General features: G+C 48.5%; 1 protein-coding gene across 5 annotated transcripts in view; it reads right to left on the bottom strand.

Moving 5' to 3' along the window:
- TRAF3IP3 (TRAF3 interacting protein 3) overlaps window positions 1-15,816 on the bottom strand; it is a 248,052-nt gene that overhangs the window by 21,499 nt on the left and 210,737 nt on the right. For 3 of the 5 annotated variants that reach the window (XM_069633286.1, XM_069633282.1, XM_069633285.1), the window contains exon 12: window positions 1,565-1,627. The exons of the other annotated variants lie outside the window; for them this stretch is intronic. In XM_069633286.1, coding sequence (XP_069489387.1) covers window positions 1,565-1,627 — 63 coding nt within the window. The remainder of the gene's footprint in view (window positions 1-1,564; window positions 1,628-15,816) is intronic. 5 annotated transcript variants of the gene reach the window in all.

Genomic DNA, 15,816 nt, shown 5'->3' with positions numbered 1-15,816 from the left:
CAATTGCTAGGAAGTCTAACTAAGCCACATAACGCATTCTCATGCACTAACCTAGAAAGATGGGTCAAAGGAACCATGGAACAAGCAGGAATAGATACCAGAGTGTTTGGGACGCACTCAGCTAGAGGTGCTATGACCTCCAAAGCTTTATTGGTAGGAGCCAGGCTAGAAGACATTATGAAGGCTGCAGACTGGTCAAGGGGTGAATGGTCTCATCATGAGTTGGGCTGTAGCCCTTAAATGCAGCAGTAGTGGTATTACTGCCGCGTTTAAGGCTTGGCCCTGTTACGAGTAGGGTGCTAAATGGGCTGTTTTACCTCCAGCTTTTTTCTGGAGGTGAAAATCCCATTTAAAGCCCTGTTTTTGTCAGTATTACCGCTGGATGTATTAGGCCACAGTATTAGCACCATTCGATCCAATGGACCCAATGAGGAAAGGGGATTTACCGTTAACGCCCAAACAGTGATCTGGCAGTAATACCGCCAGACCTGATGGGTGCGAAGGCTATTACAGTCGAGCGGTATTACAGCTGAGATACTGCCCAACTCGTGATGAGGCCCAAAGTGTTTAAAACGTTCTACTTTAAGCCAATAGATCAAGCTGTTGCGTTGGTGGTAGGTAAGCTTAAAACAAGCATAATGTGAGCCTCCGTGCTTACAATAGTATTCAGATTTTCCATACTAATGTTCAGGAAAGTCATGATTTTTTTTTTAAACAGAGGCGAAGTATTATCCCACCCTAATTATGAGTTGTTCTATGATTAAAGTATTTTTTTCGTGCCTGCTTGATATGTTTGTTGAATATTATAAAATCCAATGACTTTGCAGATATACTAGAGATGATTATGAAATGTATTTGGTGGTTAAGATATACGACATTGAAGAACCTGACCAATTTTAATTAAGAGTTTATTTGGTTTGATTTACGGAACAGAGTGAAGGCGACATAGTGGAGCTTAATGTCTTGAAGGAAGGAAGATTTATGAAGTTCTGGATGTTTTTTTTCATAATGCGAAGTATGCAGCGAGGAGTCCCATCAAAGAAAGAGAGTGAGATTTCCAGCTGGTGGGGCGTTATATGAGAGCCATGTGTTGTTCAGTTAAAAGACTCCTTTCAGCTAAAGCTCCTGGGAAATGTAGTCATGTTCTAAAGTCATGCAATGATGCCGCTGTCTGAGAATTAAAGAAAGAGTAGCATAATACTTTGCTCTGTGTCTTCAATAGAATCATGTCTTTCCTAAACGTTAATATGGAAAATCTGTATTTTTATTCCCAGCTCTTTTCCCATGATCCCCCTTCCCCAATAATGCTCTGAAGTGACTTTATGATGACATGAGCACTCTCTGAAACCTTAATATAAACCGTAGATTTGCCAGATCCTTTGTGTTATAATTTCTAATTCAGCTCAGTATTTTGGGATCCATTATGAGAGAAGTACTCTTAGACTCTTCATAAAAATGAATGATATTAAATATTCATGTTGAGCACTTTCCCTCTCGTTGCAGTTTCACTCTCGTTAGAGCTATGTACATTAAAATGTGTTGTAAAATTGGAAAATAAACATACTTTCTAAGAGATGAATTCTTGACTCGAGCGCTAGTTTTTGAGCTTCTTCTGAACTCAATCTACCTGGAAAAAAAATAAATATATCCCAACGTTAAAAAAAATGCATAACAATAAAACGTTGCCTCGCCAGAAAATCTTGCGAAACCTTACAATTTCTACAATATTGTTTTTTTACATTCTTTTTTAAAAATTTAAGATCAGTGAGGGTTTAAAATATCCACGTGGAAAATGAAATGCTGCCGTGCCTGGAAGGTAATGCATGTTTTGAGGAAACATTCCATTATCCCTCAGGTCATGTTAATAGTTAGTTTATAGTTAAGCAGCACGCCATGCCTCTGACACTTTAAAAGCTGAGAGCTGTGCATGCACCCAATTAAAATTAAGCTAGGTTATAATTATGCAAGATAATGGACTGCTTGGTCAGGTCATGCTACTCGGTGTGACACAGGTGACCTTTGGCTGCTACACTACCATCATGCATTCACCTCTAGGGGGGCAGTTGCAGGAATGCCAATGGAATGAATGTGAATGTGTAGTAGCTGACATTATTGGTAAGGATGCCAGCTAGTAAAGCATTCAGTTACCTGCCAAAGACAGATGGATCATTCAGAGGAACTTTTCACAATGAGCCTTTTTTAGTGGTACTTATGATTTTTCTTTTTAGACACTTTGTTTCCTAATCAGCACTTGTCCTAACCTGTTCTGTGTGGAATACGTGATGCCTGTGTGACTGATGGGAGCATGTGTTGGAATGGTGTGATTCCTAATACTGGGGGGGATGGGGGGGCATGAAGTAGACACGAGTGAGAGGATGGATGGCTGGCACTATACTACCTGACAACATATCATGAAGGATAAGCTACAGTGCTACCACAGGCCTGTGTCTGAGGTCATTATTTCAACCAGAGTCATCATAACAGGAGCCTATGTCCGTTTATTTTAGGCGTCATTCTGAAATGTGCGGTATCCACCACCCATTCCTTCCCTTGCAGCCATTTATTGATACATCTATTGAATATTATTGCCTTGGTATTATTAAGAAGTAGTACAGTTCCACATTTCCACAATCTCTCTTACATAAGTAGGAAGCACCTGTGTGAATATAGGCTATTAGAAGTTTACCTGCTCCCTGTTTATATTATTATCCTGTTGATGCCAGTGGAGAACTCGGCGAATAGGTACAGGAACCAGGGAGAAATATGGGTATGCATAATTAACACTGCATCGGGTGGTACATTTCTGTAACTATAATTGATCTTTTCTAAGCGCGGGATCGGGATTTGAACCTGTGTTGCGCTGAGTTGTCTGGGTTCCAAGACAAACGCGTTGCCCCTGAGCTATCCTCCCTCCCCATTTGCTTAAATATTCGGAATGTGCACACCTCCGAGATCAAGAAGGGGAATTTGGCATGTACACATTGGCAGGCGCATTACAGTGAATCCGTATGTGAACCACCTTAGCAAACCATCTTTATGCAAGCGCTAAAAAGAAGGCAGGGGGCACAGGGATGCCTGCAGTTTAGCCACACCAGAAGGAGGCTGCACGGAATTGGGGACTGTGCAGAGAGTGAATTTCCCACTGTGCATCTGACATTGTGCAACAAAAAACCCTAACAAAAACCGCAGGCATGAGGGAATATACTGAGAAAGCTACTATTTGACTCATGAATCAAAATGTGGCCCAACTGATGCAGTAAAGCCTTGGTCCATTAGCCAGTTCACTGTACATAGCAAGTGTGGAGCCCATACTTGTGTGGGACGCATGCATGAGTGCTGCCCAATGCCTTGTCACGGTCGCCATCTTATCTGGGTACATTATCGTTTTGCTGAATCTTAGTTCTCAATGGATATTTATGGGTGGGTATTTTGCATGATGCGGGTGAGTATTTTACAGTGATGTGGGTGAATGTATCATCCCCTGCACAAGCCAATGATTTACAAAAAATGTCACTTCCTTCCATGAGGAGATACTCATGACTTTTGAGAGATATTGACATAAGCAATACCTGGCGATCTTTTCTGCACATGTTCAGGCATCGTTGAGCAGGATTCAGATTAAGGGCCTCATTACACGGTAGGCGGTGAGCCATGGTGCTATTAGCGCCATGGCTCATGCCGGTAAAATACCGGCACCACCTTGGCGGAAAGGGGATTTACCGCCCCATTCCAAGGTTGGAGGGGCGGTAAATCCCCCTTCCGCCATTGCCCTTCCCCATTCCCATTTCTGCCCCATAGGGCTCTATGGGAATGGGGAAGGCGCTAATTACGGCACTGCAATTTTGTGGTGCCGTAATTAGCTCCGAGGTCCCTTAGCGGGTTGGATTTTAACGCCTGCAAAAAGCAGGCGTTAAATCCCCCAACCCGCAAAGGGACCTCGTAGTAAGGCGGTAGGGATTTACCGGTACCGGTATTTTACCAGTACCGGTAAATCCCTACCGCCATCCGTGTAATGATGCAATGAGTTGAGTTGTAGGCGGGATGTGTTCACATTTTACAGTAGGTGCAAACTAAGTGCACAGCATTTTTGGGGGGATGAGATGGAGATCGTTGTATGCCATGAAGATAAGGATGGTAAGCAGGGTGTTTTAAGGTTTTGTCCAAGAAAACTCAATACATGTTACGACTGAATGTAGGCCCTAGCAAATACATGCCTTTTAACTCGTGCCTTGCAGCCTTGCAAAGCTGTAGGTAAGTGCATTTAATTGTGTGTGGTGTTGCGCTCCATTTTATCTGCTTTGTTTTCCGTTTCTCCCCGTCCTTCCAGATCCTAGTCCCGCCCACCACATCTCCCTCCTGCGCACCCACCCAGCCGCTGATAGGTCGGTGTGTCACGTGACAGGTATCCGCATCGAGCACCGGAGTGCTTTTTTGCAACTTTCACCAACCAGAGGATGTTGTAGTTTCTCCCCTAGAAGGAGACCTTACCCAGGGGGCCAGGGCAGTGCATCCACAGTACAATAGTCCCCCTGGGGGCGGTGCACTGGGGGAGGGTCACATTGGGAAGGCATCCATATGGGATTGGTGATGACCTTCACCAGAGAACGCAGTATCTCCCCGCCTTAACATATTCAACCCGTTCTCCAACTCTAAATCCTCCTTCCGCCGCCCTGGATAGAGCCAATGTATTTTGTTGTCAAGTCAGTCAACCTAACGTACATGACAACAAAGAAAGCTCAGAAAGTACAAAGTATCACGGATGTAGCTTCAAGGATGGTATTGTGATAAAAAAAGGTGGCTGGGAGTCCAAGGATAACTAGCGAGAAGCAGGGCAAGTGGTCTAGCTTCCTAATGCCAGTCATTGGCCCAAAGCAGTACATCAATCCAACGCGGGAGTTTGGAAGCAGCTCAAACTCAATCACAAGAGCAGCTTAGACGCAAGGAAGAGAGATACTTCCTCCAAAGAGGAACAGCAGGACCTGTGCACGGGAGCTACTGACATGAGCAGCAAGGGAAACCAAGCCAGAGGAAAGAGAGAATCAGAGCGTGGTTCATCACGAGAGGACTACTCGGGTTGCTGCTTAGTGAATCTTCCCTTCCACCCAGAGCCGGGCAAAGCGCAAAAGAGACAGAACGTGCAGCCGGGGAAAGGCATCAGACTGCAGAGCCGCTGCTTACCCCCACGAATGCCCGAACGCTACCGGAGCCTCCAGAAGGGAAACAGCTGCACGGGAACCACGTATACCCTCGACACCTAAGCAAACCGGTACTTGGTAGCCCGAAAACTGTAAGAGGTCCAGGGGAGCAACGGGGTGAGCTGAGAGACTGGAAAGAGGGGGTCTGGGACCATGAAGTAAATGAGTGACAGTTGTATACTTGGCAGAAGAGTGAACCAAGCAGATACACTCCAACAGTGCAAGTCTGGGACCCGCACCCATATGAGAAACCAAAGTTTAAAGCAAATAGGGTCTGGAACCCCGTGAGAGGAAAAAGAGACAGCCCATGAGAGAACACTTGCTTGGCAGGAGTGTGAACCGAGCTGTGTAAAGTATTCTGAGTCTGGGATTCTAATGAGAGATTGAGAATAAGAGGATCAAGAACCCTAGGACTGATAAAAGAATTCCCACGCTTGATAGCGGAGCCCACCAGGCTGGTAGGATAAATAGCTGTGAAGTCAAGAAACAGTTCCTCGTGAATATCCAGTGATGTAATATAAGAAGTAGTCTACGGGAAAAGAGCACAACCCTAGCTTTGAAATCTTGCATTTTGGAACATTGTTTTGCATCACTTTATTACCAGTGAACTGGGAGCTTTCTGTTGGTTGAAAACACAACAAACACTTATTTACTTTGAGAAGAGAACATCTTTGCACAGTTGTCTTAGACTATTAGTGTTAGGGACAGAAGTAGGTTTTGGGACACGTTTTGACAGACATTTTAGTTTCGGACTTCCTGACAATTTCACTCTTTGAGGGAGGGTAACCCCTCTTAGCTTTAGGGATAGAGAGGCATTTTTCCAACCCTCTTTTAGTTAATAAAAGTGTATATCCAAACACATGCCACCATTGTTTCCGATCCTTACTTCTGCAACCGTAAACCACTTGTTGAGCCTCCATCTGCTATTTTACCTTGTGCCTTGAAGCCCTGCAAAGCTGTAGGTAAGTGCATTTAACTCTGTGCGGTTTTGTGCATTGTTTTCTATGCTTTGTTTTCGATTTCTCCCGATCCTTCCTGATGCCGGTACGATAGCTCAGCAGGTTGAGCGCTCGCTGCTGCGATCGCAGTCACAGCGGTCGCAGGTTCGAATCCCGGCAAGGCCAACTCAGCCTTTCATCCTGCCGAGGCCGATAAATGAGTACCAATTTCGGTTGGGTGATATTGTATGTAAATATGTGCTCTGTAAATCGCTTTCGATTAAGGCGCTATATAAATAACACATCATTATCATTAACCCAGTCCTGCCCTTCCATCTCCCTTCTACATGCCCACCCATCTAGAAAAGCACATCTCCACCCCACTCCTTCCTAAGAGCCCACCAACCCTGATCATGCCAACTAACTCACAGTCTAGAGGGGCTCACAGGTGCACCGAGGGACTGCCCAACCCCTCACACCCTCTACACATGATCTCCCCTCTAGAGAAACAAATCTCTCCACCTCATTCCTTCCCAAGTGCCCACCAACCCCGATCATGCCAACTCACAGTCCAGAGGGGCTCACGGGCGCACCAAGGGACTAGCCAACCAACATCCCCCTCTCGACCACCACACAGACACTGCACAATCATCCTCTTCACACTGACCAAAACCGCACACCTCCTTTCAACACACTGCACGACTTTCATGGGAATAAATACCCATCACACCTATCACCCCAAACCAACCCACCTTCTTCTTTCCCTTCACCCTGCCCTCCCTCATTCCCCGTCTAGAACCCCCTCAACCTCAGCCTTCCCATCCCTAAGTGTCACTTGATTTGCCCCTGCAAACACCATTGCCAACACCCCTTCCCGGCTTACACACCAACTCACTCGCACACAACACGGGCACCCAGACACCTCTCTAAACATAGAATCCGGGAACACCCACACCACGCCATTCATGCACGCCTCTCCTTACGTACAACCCTCATCCATGCATACACACCTGCTACTCACACAACTGTTTGGCCCTCTCACTCCCCAAACCCAGTTAAGTCCCTATTTGGCAGCTGCTCAAACATCTATCCCCCAGGCAAAACCAACGTTCCGAGATAAGAGAGCAACCCAACATCCCCAAAATTCTCTCTCAACCGACCCCACTCCAACCTATAACTACCTTTGTCAATGACACTCTTCAGAGCCACCCTCAAACCCCATAGCACCTACCCTCTTCGGGGACCACAACTGAGATCGTCTGAGACAGTCTAGCTCCTCGTCTCCCCACCACACCCAACCCTCACACAAAACCTTGCACATCTCGAACTCTCTTTCCGCAAACACCCATAAACCCAACACAACCCCATGTAGCCTCTTCCATGGGGGTCACATCAGCCCAACGCCCTAGCCCTTTGACATCACCATCCCAATGAACCAATCATCCCCTACCATCTCCCCAACTCACCTGTATTCTCACCAATGCCCGATCTGTTGTCAAAAACAGACACAGCATATTTGACTTCTTCGCCTCAGAAAACCCAGGCCTCTTCTACTTCACAGATACCTGGTTCTTCAGTCCCATCACACATGAGGCTTTTCTCCCTGAATACACACTCATCCCTCACAACAGGGCAAGCAGAGAGGGAGGAATTGCCATCCTACCCAAACTATACCTCGTTATCACACACTCTAAGACACAGGCATGCAGTGCAGATTGTGACTCGCTCCAAGTTAAATTCACCCTTCACTCACCCACAGCTCCCTGCTCATCTACAGGCCACCCAGCTATGACTGACACTTTGCTAACTCCATAAGTGGCTCCCTAGCGGCCATAATGGTCTCCCACCCCTCCCTCACCCTTTTAGAAGACCTCAACATATGGTTTAATGTTTCTGACAACCCCGTGACACCACCACTCTTAGATAATCTGGAAGCGGAAGCGCTCAACCTGACCCAGCAGGTAACAGGTGCCATCCCCACAGCAGGACATACTCTTGACGTTATCCTTAGCTCCTTTGACCTCATCTCTGCACTCCCCCCTCAACCACTCATATGGACAGACCACGCATCCATCTTCCTCTCTCTTCTGTCACCAGCCTTTCCGCCACGAAAGACTAACACCGGACGCCCATCCCACCACCAGCTCTGGAAAAAGATCATAACCCCAGACCTGGCTGACCTCCTGCTCTCCACTCCACTCTACCCTCCCTCCCTAACGAGGAAGGACCACTGTCCATCAACCTCTTTGACACATGGGTTTCTAATGCCCTACTACCACTCACCATGCATGAACCACACCCATACGACAAGGTCACTTACCCAGGCAGTTCACCCCCCCTGCAAATCTCTCAAAACACAAAAACACTCCCTAGAACGTAGATAGCAGACCGACTCAACCCCCAAAATAGATCAGCATACTCCCATCAAAATCATATCTACCAAGCCGAAATCTGTAAGTACACCAAGGCCCTGAATGACGTCTACCTGGTCATCCAAGCTTGGATGGCACAACACCAGCTATACCTCAACGATGACAAGACAGAGCTCCTCATCCTGGGCACTACGCAATGCCTGAGTAAACTTGAGCCGTCCTACCAGTCGTTTATCATTGATGGCAACACCATCCAAGTTTCGAAAGACACTAAAACCTTAGGCTTTTACCTTGACGCCACTTTATCCTTATCTCGACAAACAAACGCAGTCAGATCTGCCTCAGCATACACCTGCAAACTCACTGCAGTCTGCAGGCCATTTCTGACCTCCCGAATACTGTCACACTTGCCAGAAAACTCATTATGTCCAAAATTGACTATGGCAGCGCCTTCTACTTAGGAACCAGCCAAGAGATTCTGAACAAATTACAAATTACCCAGAACAACGCTATTAGAGCTGCCCTAAACATCCGCCAAACCACCACATCTCTGAATCTAGAACCAATCTACACTGGCTACCTGTCAAACAGAGAATTTCATTGAAATCTATAGCCCTCACGCACAAATGCCTGGTCAACAAGGCCCCCTTGTACCTCTGCAGCCGGCTATCGATCCACGCGCCTACCCGACCTCAAAGAACCGCCCAGACCCACTGTTTATTGATCCCTAGGTTCAAACTTCAAAAAGCTGGGGGCTCACGCTTCCCCGTCCTCGCCTCCAAGCTTTGGAATGCCCTCCCTATCACCATTAGATCCGAAGATTCCTTTAGCGCATTCAAGTCCAAAACAAAAACCTGGCTCTTCAATCAGCCTTGAAACATGCTCTGCACACCACTGTCCTACTAGCTTTGGCCCATGCGCCGGCTTACACCTTTGGCTCCATGTCACTGTAAAATTTCTGCTCTAATTTCTGCTCTGTAAATTATGTAGATTGATATATGATCTGACTATTATGTATGTACGCTCACCCTGTGCCTAAAGTATGCATCTATATATGCTCTTTATGCAACTCTGTTCAAGTTGCTCCCTGATGCCTCCGGGCTGATGGTGCGCGTTACAAATAAAACAATTACAAATACAAAAAAATCCTTTTACAAGAATAGAATCATCTCTCCTCTAACAATAGCAAAGAACTTCAAGATCATCACAGAATTCATGGCCCCCCTGTACCTCTCCCCCACACGTCTCCTGACCCCTCTGCAATGTCCTCTCCGACTATTTCCACAACACAGCGCTAGAAAGAACACACACCATCAACACAAAGCTGGCAGCACTCCCACCCGATCTAGCCACTTCCCCAAATGAACCCACCAACCAGCTCACCCACCTACTGTCTTTTTCACCTTCTCTAACTTCTCCAGACCTGATTTCCTCAAACTATTGAGCGACAGCCACCCATTTGGATACCTGAGTGACCCATACCCCCCCACCCTACTGAAAGAAATCTTCACATGGGCCTGTGCAGGCAGCATCACGAGATCCATCCTCAACACCTCCCTCATGTCAGGCATTTTCCCAAAAGCCTTCAAAACATCCCACGTCAAACCGCACCTAAATAAACCTCTCTTGACCCCTCCGACTGGCAAACTACAGACCAATTTCTAACACCTGTTTTCTAGCCAATCTCTTCCTACTCCCAACTCAGCACTTTCACTGAAACGAACCTCCTCCTCGACCCCCACCCAGTCCGATTTCAGACCCCTTCACGGAATGGAATCATCACTAGACTCCATTAGGGACAACCTCAAAACCACAGCACACTTGGAGGACTGTGCCACACTCATACTACTTGACCTAAAAGCCCTCGCAGGACAAGACTGTGGTGTTGAGTGATGCAGGTGCGCCGGAGACGCTGCTCGATTATACGCAATAAAGACATCGCTACATCTACGCTTCCGTGCCTATAAGAGCCAAGGTTTGGACCCTCTGCGGCAAAGCCCCCGCAGGACAAGGCTGCAGTGTTGAGCGATGCAGGTGCACAAGAGCCGCTGCCCGATTAAACATAGCACACATCGCTACGTTCATGCTTCCGTGCCTATAAAAACCCAGGTTCGGACCCTCTGCAGTGAAGACCTCGCAGGACAAGGCAGTCGTGTTGAGCGACGCAGGTGTTTGGCCGTGATGGGGTAGCAGCCTAGACTGTGAGCATGGACAACCTCATCCTCCTGCCTGTGGCCGCAAGGTAAGAGGGTGCAGTGAGAGTTAGCTATGCTACACTCCATTCCACACAACCTGTCGCTGACCTGTGCCCCTTCTCCCACTTGCATACGCATTGGTCCACCGTTGCAACCGGTCCTCGCACCCCCCCCCCCATATGCCTGCATCCCCCCTGAATATGCGCGCTCCCTCGCATCTTAGGCCGTGTGCACTCCCTTGCATCTTAGGCCACATGCACTATCTCGCATCTTAGGCCGTGTGCACTCCCTCGCATCTTAGGCAGAGTGCGCTCCCTCACATGTTCGGCCACGTGTTCTGCCTCCCAACTTAGGCTGCATGTTTTCCCTCGCGACTTATTGTTGCAATTTCTGCGTGCGCTCCCTCGACTCATAGGTCTCCGCATCCTGTTCCGTCTCCCCCACGTTCCCACCTTCCTCTTGCATTTCAGCCCATTCCCTTCTCTGTTCTATTGTGTACTTCACATGGTGTTGTGCTCCATGGTTTTTGGAATAACATAAAATTGCCTGCATGCTTTACTCCAATGATCTTGTTGTGTTTTGTGCCTTGTTGATGGTATTGACTTTGTGTGTTCTTTGCGGGTTGATATTGTGTTCTCTACGGTTTTGACACTGTGTTGTTCTCTATTGTTTTTGGTATTACATTGCATTGCCTGCATTCTTCACTTCTACGATCACTGTTGTGCTCTGTGCTTTGCTGTTGGTTTCTGTATTGCATCTGCATTCTTTGATTCTAGGTTCCCTGTTGTGCCCTGTGCTTTGCTGTAGGTTCTGTATTGCATCTGAATACGCAGGTCCATTGTTCTTGTTCTTTGTTGTTATTCCCTCCCTTTCATGCCCCCCCCTTGTGCCTCCCTCCTGTCTGCCCTTCAGCGCTACCTCCCCTCCCCTGCTTGGGGTCCCTTCTCCCTTTCCCCCCTCTTTCTTCCCTGCACCCTTTATGGTGCTTTCTGTCTCACCTATCTTCTCTAATTGCTTTTCGATCGACTATCCTACCCCTGTCACTAAGTCTGGCAGGAAGTTCAAAAGGGACATCCTGTTCTCCAACCCAGGCCTTCCTATCGCCGATATAGTGCTTCCTCCACACAGACCCTTACAGACATCCTCTTTTTCGTTCCCTCTCCAGACCTATGGACCCCCCATATGTCTCTGTTCTCTCTCCTTTTTCCGTTTCTCCCATTAATGGTGGCACCCGGTGGGAGGCCCTATTCGCCCCCTTCCACTCCTCTAAGACCATCAATAATATCTACTTGAATGGCCCCATTTTGGTCTAGGGCCCACAGGCCAATCTCTTCCTTTTTGATAGATGTTTCTCGCACCTTATCAACTTCCTTTCCTCTCCTGCTATCCCCTCTTGCCCCTCTCTGGCTCCTCTGCCGCCTCCTTCCTCAGCCACCTCTCTGGCACCCCCTGCTGCTTCTCTGGCCATCATGTTGCCTCCTTCCTCCGCTACCCATCTGGCACTCTCTTCTTCCTCTCTAACTACCCTACCTCCTCCTTCCTCCTCAGCCCACCTTCGGACACCTTCAATACCTCCGCTGGGCCTACCTCTGGCCTGTACCCCTCCACGGAAAGTCCTTCAAAAGTGGCAACCTGCACCACATCGCTACTCTCAACTCTCGCTCATCTGTCAAACATTCCTCTGACGTCTCATGGAAGAGATTCATTTGGATGTACTCAGTCTCACTGAGACTTGGTTCACGGCCAGCTCTGTCACGTGTTTTGACATTCCCCTTCCTGATGGCTACAAGATCCTCTCTGGACCCAGAACTCACCGTCCCGGTGGAGGTGCAGCCATGATTTTCCCAGGTACACCCCAGCTTCTATCATTCCAATGCAGGGGACTCCTCCTCCTTAGAATGCCTGGTCTGCAGGTTCTCTATCTCTCCTGGCCACTCTCTCAGATTGGCCACTATTTACAGGCCGCCTGGCCAGGCCACCTTCGTCCTCGCTGAGTGGGCTGACCTCCCAACTTCTCCTCGGAGACCTGAGCATCCACCTGGATACTACTAGCCCTTCTTCGTGACTCTTTCGCAACCTCTGCAACTCTCTCTCCCTCTATTCTTCCCTCTGGCCTGACTCACTCTGCAGGGAACACCCTGGATGATCAGATCTCTTCAGACCTCCCCTTCCCTAACCCTCTCACCACTCCTTTCCATTGCCATTGAAGTGACCACTTTCTCCTTTCCTCCCAACTCTCTCTGTCTACCCCTCAGGTTAAGCCGACTCCAGGACTGCCACCTAACTTCCCGGTAATCTGACCCATGAAGTGTGTGTCAGTTGAAGCTTTTAACCACTTTCTCTCCTCCTACACCTTTGGCTGACTCAGACCCTGACACAGCCCTCTCTAACCTTTATCTCTCTATCTCTAACACTCTGGGTGTCCTTGCCCCTGTCATGAGGATCCACTTGAAGCTCAAATCCAAGTGAAACTCTTGGTAAGACTCTGACCTTGTCACCCTTAAACGCAAGTGTAGGGCAGCTGAGAAGTGGAGGGCATCAGGCAACTGGCCTGCCTCCTGCTCCAAAGGCTAATCAAACTCTCTGTCTTCTCTAAAAAGAGAGCCTACATCCAAGCCTGTGTCTCTGCGGCATCTAACAACTCGGCCAAACTTTTCAAAATCTACAAGGAGCTGGCCAATCCTGCTGCAGTCTCTACCGCTCCTGTTCCCTCCCAGGCCCTCTGCACAGCCTTGGCCTCTCATTTCACAACTAAAACTCAGGACATCCTGTCCACCCTCTCTTCCTCTACCTCCTTTTCCTCCTCCTCTACCACTCCTGGCCTGTCTGTGGCCTCCTCTCCTCCTCCTTTCTCCTCCTTTCCCTTGTTCACTCCAAACCATTAAGGACCACATAGACACTCTTGCTCCAGCCTTGGACGATTTCTGCAATCGCTTATTTGCTACTGAAACCTTCCCCTGTCCCCTCAAGCGCTCTCTTGTGCACCCCCTTCCTAAGAAGCCCTCTGCCAATCCTTCCTCTCCGGCTAGCTATCACTCGAACTCCATCACTCCTTTCCTGGGCAAACTCCTGGAAAATCCTGCCATCTCCCAGCTTAATCTGCATAGTGAATCTGTCGGTTGTCTGCACGACCACCAGTCTGGCTTCAGAGCTGCCAGAAGCACGGAAACTGCTCTCCTGAACACCCGTCAAGACCTGCTCTCTAATCTTGACTCTAATCTTCCTGTTATCCTTCTCCTCAACCTATCTTCTGCTTTTGATACGGTCAACCATGCCATCCTGCTCAATCGCCTCTTTGATAACCTGGGTATCACTGATCAGGCTCTGGCTTGGTTGACCTTTCTCACCAACTGCAGTCTTTCCTCTCTTCTATCGCTCTCTCTTCTTGTGGTGTTCCCCAGGGGTCTACCCTTTCTCACTGGCTTTCCAATCACTACTTGGCACCTTTTGCCCACCGCATCGCTACTTTCTGCACCAATTTTCAGGGTTATGCGGATAAAACCCAGCTCTCTTTCAGGCTCCCCTCAGCCACCTTTGCTCCTTCTCTTATACCAGACTGGCCACAATTCAGGAATGGTGTACCACCAATGATCTCTGCCTTAATGCCAGTGAGACTGAGATCCTCTTCATCAGTACACCTTCTCCCTCCTTTCCTCTCTCTCTCTCTGGCCGCCCACTCCTGTGAGGCTAAGAACCTTGGTGTCCTCTTCGACTCCACCCTCTCCTTCTCTCCAGACATCTCCGAAGTCTCTAATAAGTCAAACTACCAACTGCACCTTCTCAGAGGTATTCTTCTTTTCTCACTTTCCCCCAGAAGCTCACTGTCTCCAGAGCTCTGGTCCTCTCTAGGCTGAACTACTGCAACAGCCTCTTTCTTAATCTGCCTGCCTCTACTCTTTTACTTTTACAACTTATTCAGAACTGGACTGCGAGTGTTGTCCTTGGCCTCAAGCCTGGGGATCGTATCTCTCTAGCCCGGAAATCTCTCCACTGGCTCCCTGTGGCTGCAAGGATCAACTTTGCATTGTCCACAAGGTTTTCTGGGGCATGGGACTGTACTACCTCCAACGTTCTCTTCCTAAACATCTTCCTTCTCGAGCTTGTCGCTCATCCAGCTCCAACCCTCTGAGGGTCAGAGCAGGGTCTTGAAGCAGAGAGTGGGGGGCAGATCTCTCTCCTCGGCTGGGGCCTCCCTCTGGAACAGCCTCCCTGCCTCTCTAAAACGTGAGTAGTACCACCTCTGCTCCCTGAAGCAACTCAAGACTGTCCTTTTCGCTTCCGATTTCTCTCTTTCTCTCCCCTGCTGAAGTTCCCGATTGCTCCAAGCGCTCGTCACCTGGCTACCTTTTGAACTCGGGCCCAGTTGCCCTTGCATTGCCTTTGGGCTCCCCCTGCACTTAAGCATCTGTACCTAGAACCCTACAGTCCCTTCTCACTGTGCTTATGAGCCACCTGCAGGCTGCACTTATTGAGTTACCTGCACTTCTCCCCTCCCCTCCCCCTGGCACTTTGTTGACAGGCTCCACTCCCTTGGCATTAGGGACACTATCAGATGAATTGCTAGCGGTGCAGGGGCTAAGGGGAATATACCCCCGGGTCATTTGGGTGTAGCCCCAGAAAGAAGTTCAGGGGCTACAGCCAAAATGCTAGCTATCCCTGAGTCCCGGCAAACCGGACATTAGTGCAGCACCAGATCTTTTCCAGACCTAGCAACACCCCTGTACACTGCACGGAAATGTAGCTCCCGGTTCCTTGCAAACAGACACCAAATCCCCTACCTACATCCTTTCACTTCATCCGCTCAACCTGCAAATAATGGAGTCCCCCAAGGCACCTGCCTAACCCCTCTCCTCTTCAACCTCTACATGAGCCCCCTGCCTGCTCTATCTCCCCAAACACTCTCTATCCTGGCGCCCCAGCCTACCAACTCAAAAACCACCAAAGAGTCCAGAACTCTGCAGCTAGACTCATCCTGGGCAGCGGCCAAAGAGAACAAATCACCCCCACCCTCTGTACCCTCCGCTGGCTCCCAATCAGATGGCGGGTCACTTTCAAAGTCATGTGCATCCCTCACAGAGTATTACACAATACATGCCCTAAATACCTGCAACAGAAA

The sequence above is a fragment of the Ambystoma mexicanum genome, chromosome 13, assembly GCF_040938575.1.
Source record: "Ambystoma mexicanum isolate Mex_15411 chromosome 13, UKY_AmexF1_1, whole genome shotgun sequence".
Classification (NCBI taxonomy): Eukaryota; Metazoa; Chordata; class Amphibia; order Caudata; family Ambystomatidae; genus Ambystoma; species Ambystoma mexicanum.
The sequence above is the reverse complement of the archived record's forward strand: the minus strand, read 5'-3'. Positions and strand labels throughout refer to the sequence as shown.